This window comes from Fragaria vesca, linkage group LG2 (genome assembly GCF_000184155.1).
Source record: "Fragaria vesca subsp. vesca linkage group LG2, FraVesHawaii_1.0, whole genome shotgun sequence".
Lineage (NCBI taxonomy): Eukaryota > Viridiplantae > Streptophyta > Magnoliopsida > Rosales > Rosaceae > Fragaria > Fragaria vesca.
The window spans coordinates 22,432,393-22,454,010 of record NC_020492.1 but is presented as its reverse complement, the minus strand read 5'-3'; the positions used below and the strand labels follow the sequence as shown (position 1 = coordinate 22,454,010).

At 38.6% G+C, this 21,618-nt stretch overlaps 4 protein-coding genes across 4 annotated transcripts in view; 3 read left to right on the top strand and 1 right to left on the bottom strand.

The window, feature by feature from the left end:
- Nucleotides 1–21,618, top strand: part of LOC101312889 (group 2 truncated hemoglobin YjbI-like) — a 771,661-nt gene that overhangs the window by 431,143 nt on the left and 318,900 nt on the right. The window lies entirely within an intron of this gene.
- On the top strand, nucleotides 1,724–4,683 carry LOC101301458 (COP9 signalosome complex subunit 5a-like). Its single transcript, XM_004291211.1, has 6 exons — nucleotides 1,724–2,192; nucleotides 2,624–2,905; nucleotides 2,989–3,136; nucleotides 3,237–3,319; nucleotides 4,195–4,272; nucleotides 4,375–4,683. Exons 1-6 carry the CDS (start codon nucleotides 1,794–1,796, stop codon nucleotides 4,462–4,464), a joined length of 1,080 nt encoding a protein of 359 aa, XP_004291259.1. The 5' UTR covers nucleotides 1,724–1,793; the 3' UTR covers nucleotides 4,465–4,683.
- LOC101314150 (plasma membrane ATPase 4-like) lies at nucleotides 12,349–19,105 on the top strand. Its single transcript, XM_004291170.1, has 16 exons — nucleotides 12,349–12,580; nucleotides 14,140–14,259; nucleotides 14,362–14,598; nucleotides 14,687–15,448; nucleotides 15,541–15,663; nucleotides 15,750–15,854; nucleotides 15,939–16,083; nucleotides 16,217–16,381; nucleotides 16,579–16,817; nucleotides 16,910–16,942; nucleotides 17,037–17,118; nucleotides 17,208–17,368; nucleotides 17,453–17,626; nucleotides 17,907–18,089; nucleotides 18,206–18,387; nucleotides 18,606–19,105. Exons 1-16 carry the CDS (start codon nucleotides 12,521–12,523, stop codon nucleotides 18,700–18,702), a joined length of 2,868 nt encoding a protein of 955 aa, XP_004291218.1. The 5' UTR covers nucleotides 12,349–12,520; the 3' UTR covers nucleotides 18,703–19,105.
- LOC101306982 (peroxidase 45-like) lies at nucleotides 19,129–21,046 on the bottom strand. The gene is made up of 3 exons (XM_004291230.1): nucleotides 20,758–21,046; nucleotides 20,456–20,653; nucleotides 19,129–19,840 (listed from the first exon to the last, which is right to left on the bottom strand). Exons 1-3 carry the CDS (start codon nucleotides 20,962–20,964, stop codon nucleotides 19,265–19,267), a joined length of 981 nt encoding a protein of 326 aa, XP_004291278.1. The 5' UTR covers nucleotides 20,965–21,046; the 3' UTR covers nucleotides 19,129–19,264.

Genomic DNA, 21,618 nt, shown 5'->3' with positions numbered 1-21,618 from the left:
GTCTATTGTTCTTTTCTTTCTTATTTATACGTTGGGTGGTCTGTGAGTTATGGTATGAAGCATGTAGGAACTCATTCTTTGTAGTTTTGCATTCGTCGCCATATTATTTCGATTATTACTGCTTTGTGTGGTTGATGATTGTGTTACCGATTATTTACTTGCGAGCCATATTGAATATGTTTATGTACGTAGTATCTTTTTGATACACTGATAGTATTTTTTTATGTTTGTCTTGGTATTTTTTTGACACAGTGACAATATTATTGATTGAGTGGACTGCTGTGAATTGAGAATGAGTACTGGAGGAGTTCCAAGTTTCATATTCGATAGAAATCGAGTGGACGAGACATCACAAAATTGTGTTCTGATTGTGTAGGAAATGAATGGGATCAAGATTTATAATTATGTCTCAGTTTCATTGTATGATAGTATATTTTCAACAGTGATAGTATATTTTCGTCATTATGATGGTATATTTCTCACACTATAATAGTATATTTTTGACACATTGATTAAATTTGTATTACTTGGTACGTAGTAGCTTTTTTTATGCATGGTTGTAGCTTTTGTTGCTACCGGTGGTACATTTTGTTGCTGACGGTAGTAGTTTTGTTTTTGAAGTAGCTTTTGTTGCTAGAGTTAATAGCTTTTGTTGCTGGATGTAGTAGCTTTTATTGTTGAAGGTAGTAGCTTTTGTTGTTGAAGGTAGTAGATTTTCTTTCTAACAGTAGTAGCTTTTGTTCATGACGATAGTACCTTTTATTGACAGTGGTAGTAGCTTTTCTTGTCGGCGACAAAATATTTTGTGACCTCATCGGAGGTCATCAGAATTATCACTGTAGTAGCTTTTGTAGCCGGTGGTAGTAGCTTTTGTAGCTGGTGGTAGCAGTTTTTGTGCTTTTGTAGCAGGTAATAGTAGCTTTTGTGGCCTAGCTTTTGTGACCGGTCGTAGTAGCTTTTGTGACCTGTGGTAGTAGCTTTTGTGGCCGGTCGTAGTAGCTTTTATGGTCGATGGTAGTAGCTTTTGTGGCTGGTAGTAGTAGCTTTTGTGGTCGGTGGTAGTAGCTTTTATAGCTGGTAGTAATAGACTAGTAGCTTTTGTCGCTGGTAGTAGTAGCTTTTGTGGCTGATGGTAGTAGTTTTTGTAGCTGGTAGTAGTAGCTTTTGTGATTGTCGGAAACCTTGTCGGAGGTTGGTCAGAAACCTCGTCGGATATCGGCCGGAAACCTCGTCGGAGGTCGGTCGGAAACCTAGTCGGAGGTCGGCCTGAAACCTCGCCAAAGATCGGCCGGAAACCTCGCCGGAGGTTGGCCGGAGACTTTTATAAGATGAGAGTGGTTGTTGACTTTTTATAATAGTTGCATTCTTATAAATATAAGAGAGAAAATCTAATTTTTTTTGTTGGATGACAGTCTGTAATTTTGTTGAACTTCTATACCTAATATAAAACTCTATTTAGGCTTAGGTAGACTTATATGAGTAAAAATGTTTAGGTGGACCTTTATGAAAAAAAATGTTTGAAAATTGACTTCTATGGAATTGGCCCCAGGAGGTTCTACGGTTTTACACTGATAAGGACAAAAAATACAAATATATCCTTTTGGGCCTTGTTTTATCACTCTTCTCAAAACCCAAAAAACAAAGCCCAGACACGGTCCATGGACCATTTACGGAGATGGGCATCGATCTTCTACATATTTACGAGACTACCCTCTCCCGCAGTGATACAGAGACACTCTCTCCTGTTTTAGTTTTGCAGAGAGAAACCGCTGAGAGAGAAATCGGAGAACACCATGGATGCGGAAATAGCGCAGAAAACGTGGGAGCTGGAGAACAACATAGTTCCGATGGACACTCCTCCGGCGATGAGCAAGACCGACCCTTCGGCCGACGCCATCTTCTACTACGACGAGGCGGCGCAGACGAAGTTCCAGCAGGAGAAGCCCTGGGTTAACGACCCCCACTTCTTCAAGCGCGTCAAGATCTCCGCACTCGCGCTCCTCAAGATGGTCGTCCACGCGCGCTCCGGTGGGACCATCGAGGTCATGGGCCTCATGCAGGGCAAGACCGACGGCGACGCCATCATCGTCATGGACGCGTTTGCTTTGCCGGTCGAGGGGACCGAGACTAGGGTTAATGCCCAGGCCGATGCCTATGAGTATATGGTTGATTATTCCCAGACTAACAAACAGGTCCCTGCTTTTTCTCTCTTTTTTGTTTTTTGTTTTTTTTCTTATAAACCCTAATTTGATGTGGCGGTTTAGAAACCCTAATTTGCTGTTGTGGTTGCTGAATTATGTTGTGGAATTCCTGCATTGGTTGTAATTGTTAATTTAGGAAACCCTAATAATCCTATTGCTGCTTTAGATGGCCGAAATTCAGGGTTTATGGCTTTGTATGTGTTTGTTTGTATATCTGAGAAGCAAAAGGAATGAGCTTGCTTGTAAATGAATCACTATATTAAATATGGTGTCTATATAACCCTAGTTTTACTTGTCTGCTGAGATATTGAATTCACAGTAGGACTTATGCTAAATGTGATGCACATAACTTGTATTAGCTGCTTTAGTTGATTTTTTTTTTTTAAAAGGTTGGTACACTTAGTGAGTGTGTTATTGTGTAGGCGGGGCGACTGGAGAATGTTGTTGGATGGTACCATTCTCACCCTGGTTATGGATGCTGGCTTTCGGGTATTGATGTTTCAACTCAGATGTTGAACCAGCAATTTCAGGAGCCCTTCTTGGCTGTTGTTATTGACCCCACTCGGACAGTGTCTGCTGGGAAGGTTGACATCGGTGCGTTCAGGACATACCCAGAGGGATACAAGCCTCCAGATGATCCCATCTCCGAGTATCAGACCATTCCTCTCAACAAAATTGAGGACTTTGGTGTGCACTGTAAACAGGTTACTGCCCATTTATCTCGCAGTTGTTTAGCTAAGGTTTTAGTTTGCTGTGGTCTTAGCTCCATTGCCATGTGTTTTCGCAGTATTACTCTCTGGATATCACTTATTTCAAGTCTTGCCTTGACTCCCACCTCTTGGATCTGCTCTGGAATAAGTATTGGGTGAATACTCTATCCTCCTCACCTTTGTTGGGTAATGGAGACTATGTTGCAGGACAAATTTCGGATTTAGGTACATCCTTAGCTGTTACATTTTATTTCACACTTCTTGTAATGATTTAGATACATAGTATTCAAGCAAATGTTAAATCTATATCCTTTGCATTTTGTAGCTGAAAAGCTGGAGCAAGCAGAGAATCATTTGTCTCATTCCCGCTTTGGACCATTAGTAACACCCACACAACGAAAGAAGGATGTAAGTCTTTAATCCCCATCCACCTCTGCTTTTATCTTTCTTTGTAGTTAAATAGATTATTACACAAATATGCTAAAACTGCTTAAAGGAAAGTGTGTAGGGAAGGTTAGGGTGGAAGAATCTTATGGACATTAATCCCTCACATTCTCACATGTTTCTTTCAGCTAGTCATATAGAGGCACAATATGACAGTCATATATTATCACCAAAAAAATTTCAGCAACTATATCATTCCAGTGTATGTATGTAGTTGTTAATGCAAACTTGAAGACTATGACCACCACTTTTTCTAAAATAAAGTTTGTGACAAACAACAACAAGCAAATGTTTATATCCTTCCTCGTCACATCATTTTGTTCTTCTTTTTGTTTTTTTTTTTTTTCCATGCTTTTCTCTCTTTTCTGTTACTCAACGTATAGACCACACACACACACACACACACACACACACTAAAAGGCTCTGTTACAAAATGGTTGTTGTGTCTGGGGTTGACTTGCTTGTTCTTTTTGCTGTTTTCTTGGTTTTTTTACACTTGGCTGGCCAGTCTTTTTGGAAAATGATTCTACAAAAGGAAAAAGAATACTGCATTTTGTTTGTATGTTTTATGTATTCGTCGCTGGATATGATGTTTTGAGGATACACCTGTTTGTTTTCTACATTTCGCTGCATATCAGTATCGTAGCCATGCAATATTTTTGCACAATCTAGTCTGACACTGAGGGATTTAGTAATTTAGATCCATATCAATTTGCAAATGTATAGGTGGTGAATTTCAATGCTTACAGGGCATAGTTGCCATTTCTAACATCTTGTTACTGTTATTCACCCCTCAGTAAAAGTGTGGTTGCTAATTTTAATGCTTTCATGAGTAGCAGGAAGAATCACAACTTGCTAAAATTACTCGGGACAGTGCAAAGATAACTGTGGAGCAAGTGCATGGTCTGATGTCACAGGTGTGCATATAACTTAATGGCGAGAGTTATCATACTAATAATTAGATTAAATCGAATCATCTCATTTATTAACTAAATTGCACTTATCTCTGTTTGCTTTAGGTTATCAAGGACATTCTTTTCAACTCTGTACAGCAATCCAACAAATCCAACACCGAACCATCTGGCCCTGAGCCAATGATTGAAAGTTGATTTTAGCATTCTGGTGGCAGCAACAATCCTTGATCATTTACATGTCTGTAGTTGAATTTTGATCAAATCCGGGTTACAGTTTATAGACTGATATTTGAGTCCATTGTTGCCTGCTACGCTTTTGTAAATCCCTGAGGCTCCCTGCGGTGTTGATGGTGATTTTTTAGGGATTGCCATTTTGCTAATTCTAAAATTTATATATCTATTATGTTTGGTGCGTGACTGCGTGTTGACAAAGCAAACCGTTATATTGTGAGTAGGTCTTTATCATTCCCTATGGTCTTACTAGGTTTGTTTTTCTTTACTTTAGCTTAGCCTTTTCAGTAATGGGTTAAACAATAAGCAACCAACTTCTCTTATTTCTCAGTTTGAATGCCCTAAAAGGCACATCTTGTGAGATATGCAAGCAAAGCCTGCGGAGGTTGGTTTGGCCTTCCATAAGGGTTTAACAAAATTACCAACCGAAGCATCATCCCCTATCAATTTTGACATTACATTGTCAACGAGGCTCTGCTAGGCTTGTGTTCAGTTGCCAATTTAGCTAGAGATCGTAACAGATGGGTTTGGTAGCGGCATCATGTTTGGGTAGAAATAGAGAAAGGGTCCGAAACACATGAAAACAAAGCCAAGGTACAATCTGATAGACTGATACCGAATGCAACACTGTGACAAGCAAAGATAAAAAGAAGAAGAAAATGGATGGTTGGCAGCAAAATTTGGACGGTGATATGAAGGATGAAGGTGATGTAACCAAAAAAAAATTTGGACGGTGATATGAAGGATGAAGGTGCAGGTTCATAGCATTAGTGGCTTTCACATGCAGAGATAATCAACACCCTCGTGGGTCTCTTTCATTTCCCTCCTCAGCTTCTCTCTTCTTTCTTCTTCTTCTTCTTCTTCTTCTTCTTCTTCTTCTTCTTTTGCTGCAGAGATTATATGCGAGGTTTCAGTTGGGACCTCTTGTCACCAATACCCATCTTTTTCAAGTGTCACAATCCCACTATAGAGAAAGCCTTCAACAAATCTTGCCACTTTTTATCTTTGGTGGGTTTTGTGTGGACTCTCCAAGGCAAATCATGCCCTTCATGACTTTCCCCCAACTCCCTCCTCCTCTGCCTTCTCCATCTCTCTATGTGTCTCTCTCTCCCCACCATTTTGCTAGCTAGGATTAGATTCTTACAAGATAACAAAAAGGTTTGGTTCACAGGGAATGGTCCTCTTGGAGTGTTTTAGCTATGCTAGCTAACTAGATATCTAACCCTGTTTTTGTGTGTGTAACTTTCCAGCACTTGTGACAAGTTCACATGCCAATAAGACTCCACCACTAGCCTAGATATATCCCTAAACTAGATGCATTGTGTTTGGGTTGGCATGTATAACTCAAATTGTGGGGGGACATTTCATGAGCTTTCATTTAGGAGAAAGATATATATGCTCCATGCACAATAAGTTGTGGACAAGTTTATATTGATTTGTGCTTTCATATTGATGATCCATGTGATCCCTCATGCCCAACTTAACTAGCTTCTTTTATGCAATAGTCATGCTTGGTGATTTTTCCATGTCTTGGTGTACAATTTTCCTATATAGCAATTTGCATAAAAGGATAGGGAGATGCCTAGGAAATCCAAAATCATTCATTCTTTGTTTTCTCTTGTTTTGTTTGGGCATAATCTAAACAAGATTGAGATGGCAGAATCAAGTAATCTTCACTGAAAATGAAATCTGAAGAAGAGGTTGAGTTCCACATCTCTCTCTATGCACTTTATTAGGGGAATAGGTCTTTCATATATGAGAAAATGTATTACTATTTTGTATGGTGGGCAAAATTCTCAATTAGTTCCCTCTCCTATTACAAAGTCAAATTCAAGATGTGAGGACCCCAAATTTGATTTTGGACATCTCACAATCATTACTACATGTCTCAAGGAGGGTCACTAGGTCTTTCATTGGAACATAAGTTTCAAACATCAATACTATAATGAATGGTTAAGTTCAAAGTCACCTAATGCACTGCCCTGAAAAACACTTGTTCAATTATTCTCACATATATTGCTGTGAAATTCTGGGGGAGGTTATACCAAGGGAGCTCTCAATTCATTCCAAAGTGAAGGTGGGGAACTCGGAATTGTTTTAGTTGTGGGAAACAAGAACTGATAATACATAGCACACTAAAAACATTTTTATTCACATGTACTCAAACTCAATTTGAACATAGAGATGGAGAAAAAACTTCAAAATTGACTTCAGTAAATGTTACATGATGAGTTCAACAACGACTAGTCTCCAAAACCTTAAACCAATGATGTAAGAGAGATTGGAGACTTTGTATCTAAAACCTCTAGAAATTTATCTTTTCGAACCTAAAATCCTTTCGAATCAATTTCCTAACACACATTTCAGTCGACAACCTCTTCAACTCGATCTTAAACCCCTTTAAAATCAAAGTTCTAATACACATTCTAAGCTCCGATACCGTATTAAACATCATCAGAATACTCAAAACAAGCCTATACAGTTACAGTCAACGAGGTTTGTGTAACATGATCATAAAGAGAAAGGGTCACAAGGAATAATACTGTGACAATTGAAATGCTCAAACCACTTGCTAAGTGCGTTGTCTAATCCCCATCAACTGCTCCCAAAATAGTTACGTGTAGGGACTCCATCATTTCTACCGTACCAAACCAAGAACAAAGCTGATATCTTAGCAAAACCTTTTGCAGTTTATAGGGTATAATAGAAGGAAGACTCACACGCACACATGATTTTGGAAAGTCCATGCTCTGCCTATGCCCCCATATGAGAACGAATCTTCTTGTCCTAGCTAGTGATGTGCACAAAAGCATTGGTGCCAATAACATTGGAGGCCATGATAGAATAGAGGGCAGCTTCATCTTTAGCAGCATCAGTAGCAGCTAGCAATTATTCTCTTCATGGGCATCTTTGCTCTCTGCCTTTCTTTTCCCACAGTGACACTACAGAACTCATGCTTTACATTTCTGTGTTAATCTTAATCCTCTCTTATTTGGTCGTAAAGGGTAGAGGGTTTCCAATTTGAAGGGACCCAAATGAAGTAGGCGGGTCCTCTGGAATCAAAACCCTGGACCAGTTTCGCTATTCTAGGGTTTAATATTATGAATGTGAAAGATGCTGTCTAAAATGGTCGCTGATATTAAACTCGTATCAATCTGGTTTTGCTAATCGCACAATGAGATTCTGGTCAAGATCGAAGTTAACCTAACGAAACTATTCCTGGGGAAGGTTCCTTCTTCTTCTTCTTCTTCTTCATCGGGTTCTGGTGTGGTACAAGTTTTCGTTCAATCTGTACGGACTTTTAGGATTCGACTGCTCGGAATTCAAAGTCAAGTAGTGGTTTGGAATATGAGTTGCTGAACGATCAACTTCTCAGCAAGTTCAGTGGCACTGTTTCAATGACTCTACTGGTTTAGATTGAGAGTCAAGTCATGCAAAAATATACTGTTTGTTTTTGTACACATCCATACCCAGATGAATATAATTCTCAGGAGAAGATTCTGCAGATTAAAAAATCAAGAAAATGGCAGAGAATATATCGAAAAAAAAAAGGTTGTAAAAGTCATTTAGAGGCTTCTTGTTGACTGCAATGTGTTTTGTGTTTTCAGGCAGGTTTATAATTTAGCTCTCTAGCTCGTCCCTTTCAGAGCAACACCATTACTAATTAATCCTGCTGGTTTAGACCTGTTTGTATGAGATTTTAGTCCAAACCTTCCTCCCTCTCTGCGTGTATATGGTGGGCGTTTTATTTTGACCAAAAGCCTCTAAATTAATTATGTTCTCGCATAACCCACATTAATAATCAAATTTCATTCACTTCATTTTTCACATGACCCTTTTTGGTAAAAATATTCACCTGAAAAAGAGACTTTGGAGGGAGAATCATTTTGACACTCACACGTAATTAAGCTTCCGACTATAAAATGTAGTTTCTGATCGCAAGACATCCAAATCACGAAGATATATAAAACCGATCTAAAACACAAAATCTTTATAACAAAAATGGTGTGTCTATTGCCGCTCTAAAAATGTAGGGTGATCAATTGTCATTGATCTTACTAAAAGATATAGATGTAAACCCACCTCCTTTCTCTCTTTTGTGTTTTTGAAACGTTTGATTTCGTTAACAAATACAGTAAACTCTTATTCTCCTAAATCCCCCAATCCCAGTGATTTCATGTTCATCACCTTAATTAGGTAAAAATACCAACGTTAATTAGGTATTATAAATCGAAAGTCCAAACACCAAAATGTTTGATGAGACATGCATAGTTGTATGTACGTGATAGGCTTGGCGACTTTGATATTTCAAGCTAGGTTTCAAACAGTCTTATCCTATAATTTATATATGGAATATCATTTTCTGGTGTAGGCATTACCACAATCGTATTCGTAGGCGGTGTCAATCATCCTTTGAAATTTCTTCCCCGACGTACAATGAAACAATTACAACTCAAAATGAACACCAACTGTACGTTAATTTCAAGCCAAAACCAATTACGCCAGCATATTATATAGTCTGAATCTTTCTATATGTCAAAAGCATTAACAGTTGGTGTTTATGGTCATCTCACTCGAGAAAATTCAAAAGTCTATGACAGTTTTTTTTCTTCGGCATTGCCCTATCAATGAGGTCATGCAGCTCCCATCGTAGTCACAGTGATAGAACTACATACAGGATCATGAAGCAAAAGTTACAAAGAAACAATAAAAGTTACATCTTGTTTAGTATGAGACGCTTTAACTATACTTTTAAGAAGCAACACATCACACCTTTGTAAAGCATTAAGGAACTAATTAGATATCTAGCCAATTATAGATAGAAATTCTAATATCATTCGTGCATGACGAATGAAATGTCATAATCAAATCAAAGTTTAAGCACACTTAGGTTAAATATCCCCGAACTAAATAGTTTTGACCTAATTCTGACATTAGCCGGTATTAACATTTGAGTCTTAACCTGTTTTTTTTTTCCCTTTTTTTTAGTGTTACGGATATGAAGGAAATTGTAATGACACGACATATTTTACCCATTAGAGCATTGTCGTTTGAAATGTAATTTTATTAATTCCACCTAGCGTATAGACATGTTTTCATCTTAATATTGGGAAAAAGAATAATAACAAATCCATCCACATTTCTACCCAAATCTCACATTTCATACATAATGAAGATATTTTATTCTTAATCTTACTGCAAGCAGTATAAGAAATGAAATCACTAGTCCTAACTAAATTAGGTATCGAATCCCATTTGATATGTTCATTTGGCAGTGGATTTGGTAGCCTCGTATTATAACAGTGATTAAACCTAGATTTATTCCATAGGGATTTCATACGAGACAAATTTAACCACAATTTACGATCCTAAAATCCCCCCAAATCATTTTGTCGGACAAAATTATAGTACGGCTCAAGTAGCAGTGTACTTTAACTCCAAATTTAAATAAAATTTTAGGAATAATTAATCAAAAATATTATAATATAATGCTTTCTTCCTAATTTTTTGCCAACAAAAGGGATCCAATCGTTCCGAAACGCCTGGACCAGCAAAAAATAAAATAATAATATTCAAAAAATAAATAATAATATGCCTTCATGGACCAGCAAGGGTACGGAAGTTTCCTGCCTCGAGCCACCAGAGGTAGACGCGTGTCCCCTTTGAAAATCATGTTAGAGGCTTAATGAAAAGATTGCGATGGACAGAGATTTCTGTTATGGTATATGTGCCACCCGTCTCCGCATGGGAGGGCGCGTTACCGTCACGCTCTGATCCTAGGAAAAGTACTGTTTGGGTTAGGTAATCTATACTTTTTACAGAAAGATATTTATTTTGTTGAGATTTGCATGTTACCTGAATGGAATAATTGGGGTTTGTAATTGTTAATGTATTTGTTTTGGTTCCAATCATTTAAATCATTTGAGGAGAATGGTAAAATGGAAGGATATCAGGGTATAGAAAGAAGCTTCGTTATTTCTAAATGAGTCGAGAAAGGAAAAAAAAATTAATGGTGCAAAATGTCTGCTATATATATATAACTGTTACTATAAGTGCTTCAATTTTTAATTTCACGCGTAGTAGGATGATTAGCGCTTTCAACATAAATGATTAACGATTATAGGGCTAAATTACATTTTTGATGGGGATACAAATTACCGTTTTACATGGGTGAGGAAGTTTCAATTTCTACTCAAATACATAACCATATACAAATGGATCCATAAGTTGAGCGTCCTATCAACCTGAATGCAATTCATTAAGTTATTAAAGTGGCCATACATTATGCATAGTTAAAGCATTTGACAATCTCAGGCGTAAAAGAATGATTAGCACTTTCAACATAAATGATTAACAATTATAGAGCTAAATTACATTTTTTATGGGGCTAAAACTTACCGATTTACATGGGTGGGGAAGTTTCAATTTCTACTCAAATACATTACCATAATACAAATAGATCCAGAAGTTGAGTGTCCTATCAACCCGAATGCGATTCATGAAGTTATTAAAGTGGCCATACATTATGCATAGTTAAAACATTTGACATGTGATGAGGGATTAATTATCTGTCTTGAGAAGTATTTGGATTACCTTACCCATAGTTAAATATAAATAAAAATTGGTGAAGAATCATTTGGAACTGTGCTACGTACCTGACCCAAAAAAATCTCCACTTTCATAGTGGAAAACTAAAACTCTACATGTGATGAATTAGACTCAACCGGTCACTAGTGTTATGGGATATGAATTTGTTCTTAAAAGTGGTCAACATATCCATTAGGTTAGGGTTAGAACATGTGTTTGTATCGCTATATATATGGATTTAGCAGTTTAAAAATAAAACTAATATGGTCCGAACTTAGATTTAGTAGTTAGAGAGAAACTAATATAGTTGTATATATATAGGTTGGTTTAACTTTAAAATAGTTGTAATGCTCGTGATCGGTCGTATATAACATAATCTTTTCTTGTCGATATACAAACTTAAGTAAGAAACACTAACATATAATTGAGCGTATGAAATTTATAACTTGCTTAACTAAGTATGAAGACGATGAAGGAAAATTCAGTTTGTTTGGTACGGTATGATAAATATCTCGTTTTAAGGCCTCGCGACAACTAAAATTACCCATTATTTGAATATTTGCCTTTAAATCCTAAAAACGAACTTTATTCACTCATATTATAAAACTATTCAACTCGTGATCTTAAGATAAAATTTATATAAATTGCTCAAAAAATAAAATACTTTACATAATAGAAAGTACTTAAACGACAACATAACATTTTTTGTTGAAGTAGCGAAAATTTTGTAAAGGAGTAAATATCAAAATTATAGTAAAATCCATCATACCCATTAGTGCATTCGAAAAACCAAATGAATGAAGACGAGCAATTTCTTGCTAGAAACTCTCAAAATCTGTTTGGACCATTTTAAATGAATTTGGCATCATACGAAAGTGGAAAAAAATTTGAGAATCCCAACCACACCCAAAAGCGAGATTTCCAATTAATAAGTCAACCATATTTAAAACACCACCAAACCTCATCTCCTTCTGATAGGTTTCCACATCTCATTTTACCACGCAAAGGCTAAACCCGTCATTCCCTCTCCCCCCTCCCCAAAACCAACCCTCACGGGACTCACCCTCCCAAGCCAATCCCTCACGCGCGCGTGGGCTGTTCACACGCCAAGTGTTGGGTACCGTCGGATAGGGCCCCACACCCCAACACCAGCGCAAATATAAATGACGCTACTGAGTCTCGTTCATCTCTCTCCCTCATTCTTCAGTGCTCCTCTCTCTCGCCGAAAACCCGGACCCGAATTCTAACCCGATTCGGCTTCTCTCTCTCCACCTAGACGTCGTTCTCTTCTCCCACCATGACTCTCGCTAGGGTTTCCTCACTATAAATTCCTCCTTCGCTTCCTCTCTTTTCTTTCGTCAAAACCAAAAACCACAGTCTCGTTTCGGCTTTGGAGCTCCTCTGAGCTCAGCGCTCCACCTACTCCGCAACCATGAGCGGCGGCACCAAGGCCATCAGCCTCGAGGAGATCAAGAACGAGTCCGTCGATCTGGTATATAAAACTCTCTCTCTCTTTCTCTTTCTCTGTGACTCTGCTGCGCTGCATGCGTTTGGCTCGCTCTGATGAAACGAAGCCAAAACGCTATGAGAATTTGGATCTGTGTGTGATTTCTGGAAATTTGTATCGCTTCTGGTTTGATGATACTGTTTGTTCGTTTCGGTTTTCGTTGTTGATGATGATGATCAGTACCAGTACACTCGTCGTTGTATTTTTTTTTTCAGTCATTTTATTCTCCGGCGATTATTTTATTTGTTTGTTTTGTTTTTCGTTCTAATTTTCTACTATATTTTCTCGCTTCACCTAACAGAGATTTAGATTTGGATTATCCGTAATTTCTTTTTTATTTTATTTTACTCTGCGGCGGTGACTGTTAAGAGAGTACTACGGTCACACACACACACGAGCCTTTTCAGGTTTTCGTTTCATCGGAAACGGGGACGCATTTTGGACTCTATTATGGTGGGCCCGGAGACCCGGCCCGGATGCCTCTGTTTGGCTTAAATTCCAAGCGTTATGTTGCGTATCCCCAACCGTCGAAATAAAAGGAAAAAAGTAAAAAAATAAAAAAGAAAATTAGAAAGAGGTTTTGATTCTGTTTGTTTGTTATGGAAAAATGGTTGTTTGTATGGTCTGAGCTTTTTGGAGGAGTGTGGTTCCGGTACGCACCCGTAAATCACATGGAATCAGCGGCTTGACAACGCTCGCTGCTTTTGGCACTAGAGAACATGGCTGACTAGGGGAATATTTAATGACCTCACGCGCCCTTTTGAAACCCGTGTTTCATACGCACCCTGTTTTTTTTTATATTTTCTATATTTTGTTTCATGAAATAGTTTCTTATATTCTATTGGAGAATAAAAGTTTGATGGTGAATTGAATATTTCCTCATTTATGACCTGGGTCTGTGATTTCCTCTGTGGTGATTCCTGTTTTGTTTCGGGATTTGGATGTTTCTGAGTGAGTACCTTCCTTGTACTTCATGTGTGTTTTGATAAATTAGGTAGCTGCAGTATTTATTAGCAATCCCAATATATCAAGGCTATTTAATTTTCACTTACCATCTTGCTGGTTTTTTTAGTCAATAATGTAACATTCATGCTTGACTTTTTGTCCATGCAATCAGTCTGGGCACGAGTGCTTTTTTTCCTAATTTCACATGAGCAGCGAGCTAAGTCAGATCTTCACGGCTGTGTCGTGAATAAATTGTTTGATTTCATGTGTAAAACTAATTTTCTGTTCACAGACAGCAATGTTTTGAATTAAACATTGACAATGACCTATTGATATTGATCGATCATCTGGATTTTCTTGCTTAATGGGCGACTGTTATATTTCTGTTGGTAAATGTACTCTGGTGGCAAGGCGGATTACCATAGCTAATCTAACTGAAATATCATACATCTGATAGTTGTAACAATTCTGTTGCATGTAAAGAAACAATTCTGTTGCGTGTTGATCGATCATCTGAAGTAACAATTCTAAAATAGTAACAATTCTGCTGAAAACTTTGTAATATGGCTCACTTGTGTGTATCTGTGTTTTGTTGACAGGAACGGATTCCAATTGAGGAAGTCTTTGAGCAGTTGAAATGTACAAGGGAAGGTCTTACCTCGGACGAGGGTCAGAACAGGCTCCAAGTTTTTGGTCCAAACAAGTTAGAGGAGAAGAAGGTATGTTTTGTAATTTGTAATGGAAAAATGTTTACTCGTATTAGTTATTTAATCATTTAACAGTATGGTTATAGCATATGATGATTGTATCTCTGTGAACAGGAAAGCAAATTACTGAAGTTTTTGGGGTTCATGTGGAATCCCTTGTCATGGGTTATGGAAGCTGCTGCCTTGATGGCTATTGTGTTGGCAAATGGTGATGGAAAGCCTCCAGATTGGCAGGATTTTCTCGGAATTACGGTCCTGCTGATCGTTAACTCTACCATCAGCTTTATTGAAGAAAACAATGCTGGTAATGCGGCTGCTGCACTTATGGCTGGTCTTGCTCCTAAAACTAAGGTAAGGAATGAAAATGATCATGGCTTTTGTGTGGAATAAAAATTCTGCTTAATATGGTTTTGATCTTTTTGGTGGTGTCATGATATAGGTCCTCAGAGACGGTCGATGGACTGAGCAAGATGCTTCAATTTTGGTTCCAGGAGACATAATCAGCATTAAGTTGGGAGATATAGTGCCTGCTGATGCTCGCCTTCTTGAGGGTGATCCTCTCAAGATTGACCAGTCTGCCCTAACTGGCGAGTCCCTTGCTGTTACTAAGAATCCTGGAGATGAAGTGTTTTCCGGCTCAACATGTAAACAGGGTGAAATTGAAGCAGTGGTCATTGCAACTGGTGTGCACACCTTCTTTGGTAAAGCTGCACATCTTGTGGACAGCACCAACAATGTTGGGCATTTCCAGAAAGTTCTCACAGCAATTGGGAACTTCTGCATTTGTTCAATTGCTGTTGGAATAGCTATTGAGATTGTTGTGATGTACCCAATTCAGCATCGCAAGTACAGGGATGGGATTGATAATTTGCTGGTTCTTTTGATTGGAGGAATCCCCATTGCTATGCCTACTGTCTTATCCGTCACGATGGCTATAGGTTCACACAGGCTTTCTCAGCAAGGTGCTATTACCAAGAGAATGACTGCCATTGAGGAAATGGCTGGTATGGATGTCCTGTGCAGTGATAAGACTGGGACCTTGACCCTGAACAAGCTGACAGTTGATAGAAATCTGATCGAAGTATTTCCCAAGGGTGTGGAGAAAGAACATGTCATCCTTCTTGCGGCAAGGGCTTCTAGGACTGAAAATCAGGATGCTATTGATGCTGCCATAGTAAATATGCTTGCTGATCCAAAAGAGGTATATTTGTCTCCTATTTCCTCTAGGTTTTTTAACCTCTTCAGCTCCAAGATTTAAAGATACTTTTATTTAATATTTGATAAATTTGGCAGGCGCGTGCTGGTGTCAGAGAAATTCATTTCCTTCCATTCAACCCTGTTGACAAGAGGACTGCTTTGACCTACATTGATTCCGATGGGAATTGGCATCGAGCTAGCAAAGGTGCCCCTGAGCAGGTAACGACCTTGCCTCAATTTTTGGTATTGAGCAAATGTGTTCCCCATAGACGACAAACTCCAATGTTTCTTATCTTTTATGACAGATATTGGAGCTATGCAACTGCAAGGAAGATTTCAAGAGAAAGGTTCATGCCGTGATTGATAAATTCGCTGAACGTGGGCTTCGATCTCTTGGTGTTGCAAGACAGGTTTGTTATATCTTACATTTTATTTGTACTTGCCACTTAGTCAACTAAATTCCCAGATCTCATTGATGTTGTTAATGCCTCCAGCAAATACCTGAGAAAACAAAAGAGAGTCCAGGAGCACCATGGCAGTTTGTTGGTTTGTTGCCGTTATTTGATCCTCCCAGGCATGACAGTGCAGAAACTATTCGCAGAGCTCTCAATCTTGGTGTGAATGTGAAGATGATCACTGGTAAGTTCATTTCTCCTTAATCTTTGTATAATACCATCAGAGTCCCTCCCCAGTAGATTTTTTAAATATTTCTTTTTTCATGTTTGGGTATTTTTGGTGATGTTATATATATTTTTGGGCCCTTGTTGTGCAGGGGATCAGCTTGCCATTGGCAAGGAAACTGGACGACGGCTTGGTATGGGAACAAACATGTATCCATCTTCTGCATTGCTCGGCCAAGACAAGGATGCAGCCATTTCTTCCCTCCCCATTGATGAATTGATTGAGAAGGCTGACGGATTTGCCGGAGTATTTCCAGGTTTGTTTTACTGGCACTTCATTTCTTTCCGTCTTGAACTTACTCGAATATAAATTTTGAATTTGAGTGCCTTATATTAGAAAATTTGTCTCATCTACTTGTTAACAGCTTCACTATCCCTTTGTTTCTGTCTGGCAGTAGTCTGTCACATTTTACAATGCCTCCCCTTTCTCTAACACCACTTTTGCATATTGTAGAGCACAAATATGAAATTGTAAGGAGGCTACAAGAGAGGAAGCACATCTGTGGGATGACAGGAGATGGTGTCAATGATGCTCCTGCTTTGAAAAAAGCAGACATTGGAATTGCTGTAGCTGATGCTACTGATGCTGCTAGAGGTGCTTCAGATATTGTTCTGACTGAACCTGGATTGAGTGTCATCATAAGCGCAGTACTTACAAGCAGAGCCATATTCCAAAGAATGAAGAACTATACTGTTAGTAACCTTAATGCTCTTTGCTGAATGGTAAATCAGATTTCAGTAAGTTCTTTGTTTCATGCCACTGAACTTTGACTCTGTTTTTGCAGATCTACGCCGTTTCAATCACCATACGTATAGTGGTAAGTGAAGCAATAATAGGTTTTCAGATGTTAGTGTTGCCCTTCGTATCTTATGCTTTGTCTATTTGTTCTTATACTTTATACTCTCTGGCAGTTTGGCTTTATGTTCATCGCTTTGATATGGAAGTTTGACTTTTCTCCGTTCATGGTATTGATCATTGCCATACTAAATGATGGTAAGACTTAAGTGCCTTGATTTGTTTACCTTTCTAAATTAGGGTTTAGGGTGATATTTGGTCTGACCATGTGGCTACCTTTTTGCTAGGAACGATCATGACAATATCCAAGGACCGAGTGAAACCATCTCCAGTGCCAGACAGCTGGAAACTGAAAGAAATTTTTGCTACTGGCATTGTTCTTGGCGGTTACATGGCCCTTATGACAGTAGTGTTCTTTTGGTTGATGCAAGATACAGACTTCTTTTCGGTAGGATTAATTTGCTCAAATTTGTTCAAAAAAGGCATATTTGCCAATTTTATTACCATTTACAATCTCTCATTCATAATGCAGGAAAAGTTTCAAGTACGTTCTTTGAGGAATAACCCTAGTGAAATGATGGCAGCATTATACTTGCAAGTCAGTATTATTAGCCAAGCCCTTATCTTTGTCACAAGGTCCCGCAGCTTTTCCTTTTTGGAACGCCCTGGACTTCTCTTGCTTGGAGCTTTCATCGTTGCTCAGTTGGTAAGTTTTCACAGCCTGATTACCTTACATAGTGTAGTTTTTCTCTGGGAATTAGGATGCAATATATTTTTTTTATTAAATGCTAAGACTAACAACTATTGCTATCACTTGTGGTAACTCTTATCTGAAATACATCAAGTATTGTGGGAAGAGCATTTGTTTACTATAAGCATCACAAATATTAGCTGGTTGCTTAAGACAATTTTAGTAATCGCTGCTTTGACATCTTTTGATATTGGATTTATAAAGCAAGAGAGAATTCACATTTTGAATATGGCAGGTGGCTACTCTGATAGCTGTCTATGCCAACTGGGAATTTGCACGGATACATGGATGTGGCTGGGGTTGGGCTGGTGTAGTCTGGCTTTTCAGTGTGGTGACATACTTTCCTCTTGATCTTTTAAAATTTGCAATCCGCTACATCCTTAGTGGAAAAGCTTGGGATAATCTTTTGGAGAACAAGGTATATTTTATGATCTATCATCTTGGAGATGAAACTTACACCCATAGTATGTTGATTGTTCAGATCCGACAAGTTTCTTTAACATTATTTCATCTATTCTCTCTTTCCATTAACAGACCGCGTTTACTACAAAGAAAGACTATGGAAAAGAGGAGAGGGAAGCACAGTGGGCTACCGCACAGAGGACTCTACATGGTCTTCAACCACCGGAAAGCTCCAATATCTTCAGTGACAAGAGCAGTTACCGGGAACTGTCAGAGATTGCAGAACAAGCCAAGAGAAGGGCTGAGGTTGCAAGGTAAGCACCAAATATATACTCGCATGTTTTTGGTTCTAGTAATGAACGTAATTCAAAGGAAGCATGCTTGTTCAGAGACTTGAACCAAAAGGCTTGCCTCGTGTGTGGTGCAGGTCTCTGATTAAGATACTGTATATCATTTAATATGACTCATAAATCCTATTTGCCACATACAAGTTGTGGAGTTGCTGAGAGCATTTGTATTACTGTTGTTGCAGGCTTAGGGAGTTGAACACACTAAAGGGCCATGTTGAGTCTGTTGTGAAGCTGAAAGGGCTGGACATAGATAATATCCAACAACATTATACAGTTTGAGGAGAGGAGCTTTCTGTAGGGAACAAAGAGGCCAGGAGCTTCCATGATGATGATGATGAATCAAGACTTTAGTAACCTTGTGTTTAGATTAGAGCTAAAGTAATAACCAAATGAGAGCTAAACTAGTGTACTAGTTTACGTTTTTATGGTTACTTATTTAGCAGGCCAAATAACAACATAAATTACAGTTTTCGTTTTTGCTCATCGGTTATCTTTCATGTCAGTTCTTGATGCTTTGCATTATTATTGTACATATGCAAGGGTTTCACATTCTGGGATCTTAATGAAATCGGATGGGAGGATTCTTCTGTCACCCTTCTGGATTTCATTAGAAATATTTGTAGTTCTCTAACTTCCAATTAGGAAGTACCCGATTTTCCGAGCTCTTTTCAAGATTGACATCATATGATCTTTTTTTTTTATCAGGTAAATTATAACTGTGTGAGTCGAACTCACAACCTTTCACTTATTAAAAGAGAGACTATGCTACTAGACCAAATTGTACATCATAGTATCCTTGAAAATCCTTAGCTAGTAAACTATATGTTATAGTGATGATGCATTAGTTTACAGCAGTACAATCACGTCTAATTTCACCTTGCTTTCCAGTAGTCTTAACCCCCACCCTACCAAGCTTTGTAATGGCAGCCACGAATGCATGTTCAAAGGCTGTGTTGTTTGCTGCAAAAAAGTTGACAATGTGCCTTGTTCTGGTGTCGGTATACAGACACTGATCAGAGGTAAGCAACCCTCTTCCTTGCTGAAGGTTCTTGTAGTACATGTTGTCGAATCTCCGCGGCGTTGTTGGGTCCAAAGTAATCGCAGTTCTCGGGTCTACATTCTTCGGACACTGTTTCCTGAGGCTCATTGCGTAACCCACATTCATCGTCGGATCCATTCTGTTCTTGCTCTTGAATCTGTGTATCCTGTGGTTGAATCGGTCGCAGTGTGAGAACCCGATCGTATGAGCCCCGGAGAGAGCAACGAGATCGGTTAGAGTGAGACCATGTTGCGCAAACATAGATTTCAGCTGGTCCACTCTAAAGTCAGGTTTAGGAAGATGCTTCCTCACACTGGTTTTCGTGGACACCCTCCCATCAAGTCTCCCCAGTTCAACTCCATAGAATGGTCCTCCACTCTGCACCAGAGTTGCTCAAAACGTTAAAAGGTCTTCAAGTGGTAAAAAAAGTGATTGAATTTATGATGATGCAGAGTATTGGAAAGGAAGCATTTCCCTTTTCAAGGTATGAAAGAAGACAAAGTTCTATGCAATGGTGAAGAGTGAAGCCTGTGCATTGGCTTTGACACGAAACCGCACTACATGTGAAGCGACAGTGTATAACAATGATCACTTTGGACCCTTGCGGCCTTGCATATTCATTTTGTGCCCCTAAAATATCCTCACCAAAGGGCAATGCCCCTTTATTTTTGAGCCAATAATCACCACCTTCATCCCCTAAAACCTTTTACTGTAGAAAAATGGTGTCATATTCAACTAATACATAGAATTTGAGGTTCTTAACCCAAAACCTTGTAGAACTAGAGGCTTTCATAGCATATTAGACGATCATTATCTCAAAATTTAGATGTTATGAACTATTCAAACAGAGCAACTGCATTCCTAATATGTAGTATACAATCCCTCCCGAGCTGATTTTAAATTAATACTATGATACAATATGTTAGACAATCACCGAAAGTTAAAGGAAATGAATGATGAAAGCTAACAAAAAAGAGGGAATAAACTGTTTACCAGTGATATGACATCTCTTGTGGCCATGGCAAGAATGTCAGCGCAAGAAACCTTGTTCCTGCATCCAGCCACTCTATCAACAGCAGCCTTGGCTCTGATCACCGTGTCAAACCCGTCTCCGGCGAGTGACATATCGTCCGGGTTGTCCTTCTCCGCCGACTTGTTCCTAAAAGCTAGTATCACTGAAGCATCACATCCCTATATAAACACACATCCAAAACTTCCACACTCAGTTTCATTTGCATATTATCTTCGATATGATCACAGGGTTGCAAAACAAGCAGAGTGAAAGAGGGAATTACCCGGACGAAGCAATCATGGAAGAAGAGTCTGAGAGTGCCTGGTGCTGTTGTAAATGTCTGCTCAAACTTCTGCTTAACTGCGGCATGGACAATTGATTCGACATTCGGGCATGTGTTTCTGTAATGATCAACTCGAAGCTGAGCACTAGTTATGCTCAGAGTAAGAGGAAGAAGAAGAAGAAGAGAGAGCAGAGGAAGAGCATTCATTGTTAGTGTGATTAAACTTGAAGAATAGTTGGGTTTTTCATGATTGCCATTTGTAAAGTATAAATATTAAAGCAAGATGGGAGGTGGGTTTGGGTTGGATCTAACCCTTTAAGATCGCTTTAAGATAGTAACTGAGGCATGGAGTAGGCAAGGCAATAGTAAAATAAGACCCATAAAGGGTTGTCTGGGTGAAAACTGAAAAAAGATGGTGAGTTTTGAAAAAATGGCCATGACAATTGGCGAGCATGCCTGGCCTAGCTATGAGCTACGACTACTGATTAAGATGTTTTCCTTTGTCTTTGTCATGGTCACATTAAAGTAATAGCTTCTTTGCTTTAGTGGGAAATTTGTCAAATCCATTTTGGATTTGTGTATCTCTATGAGTTGATGACTTGATGTTTATGCTTGGCACATGAGAAGCAGTGAGGATTTAGAAATCCATTAAGCCCATTATTGCTCTAGAGGAACAAGGTTTGAAGCTAGAATCCAAATCTGCTACTGCAGTCTGCCAGGTTTGCCATGTTCTGGTACCATGAGGAACAAATTAAGTGCAGGGATTACCAATAATGACTTAATTATTAGTTAACATAAAAAGTGAGAACTGAGAAGTAGTGGTTACTAACTAAAGTTTCATTTTTCAAAAGGTTATTAATT

What these genes read in the sequence shown, in the direction of transcription:
- LOC101301458 (XM_004291211.1), top strand. Translation starts at nt 1,794, where the DNA reads ATGGATGCGGAAATAGCGCAGAAAACGTGGGAGCTGGAGAACAACATA. An exon ending in AGGACAAATTTCGGATTTAG is followed by an intron (nt 3,137 to 3,236) that starts GTACATCCTTAG and finishes TGCATTTTGTAG; the next exon opens with CTGAAAAGCTGGAGCAAGCA. An exon ending in CCACACAACGAAAGAAGGAT is followed by an intron (nt 3,320 to 4,194) that starts GTAAGTCTTTAA and finishes CATGAGTAGCAG; the next exon opens with GAAGAATCACAACTTGCTAA.
- LOC101314150 (XM_004291170.1), top strand. Translation starts at nt 12,521, where the DNA reads ATGAGCGGCGGCACCAAGGCCATCAGCCTCGAGGAGATCAAGAACGAG. An exon ending in GCAAAGGTGCCCCTGAGCAG is followed by an intron (nt 15,664 to 15,749) that starts GTAACGACCTTG and finishes CTTTTATGACAG; the next exon opens with ATATTGGAGCTATGCAACTG. An exon ending in CTTTCATCGTTGCTCAGTTG is followed by an intron (nt 17,627 to 17,906) that starts GTAAGTTTTCAC and finishes TGAATATGGCAG; the next exon opens with GTGGCTACTCTGATAGCTGT.
- LOC101306982 (XM_004291230.1), bottom strand. Translation starts at nt 20,964, where the DNA reads ATGAATGCTCTTCCTCTGCTCTCTCTTCTTCTTCTTCTTCCTCTTACT. An exon ending in TCCATGATTGCTTCGTCCGG is followed by an intron (nt 20,654 to 20,757) that starts GTAATTCCCTCT and finishes GTGTTTATATAG; the next exon opens with GGATGTGATGCTTCAGTGAT. An exon ending in CAAGAGATGTCATATCACTG is followed by an intron (nt 19,841 to 20,455) that starts GTAAACAGTTTA and finishes ACTCTGGTGCAG; the next exon opens with AGTGGAGGACCATTCTATGG.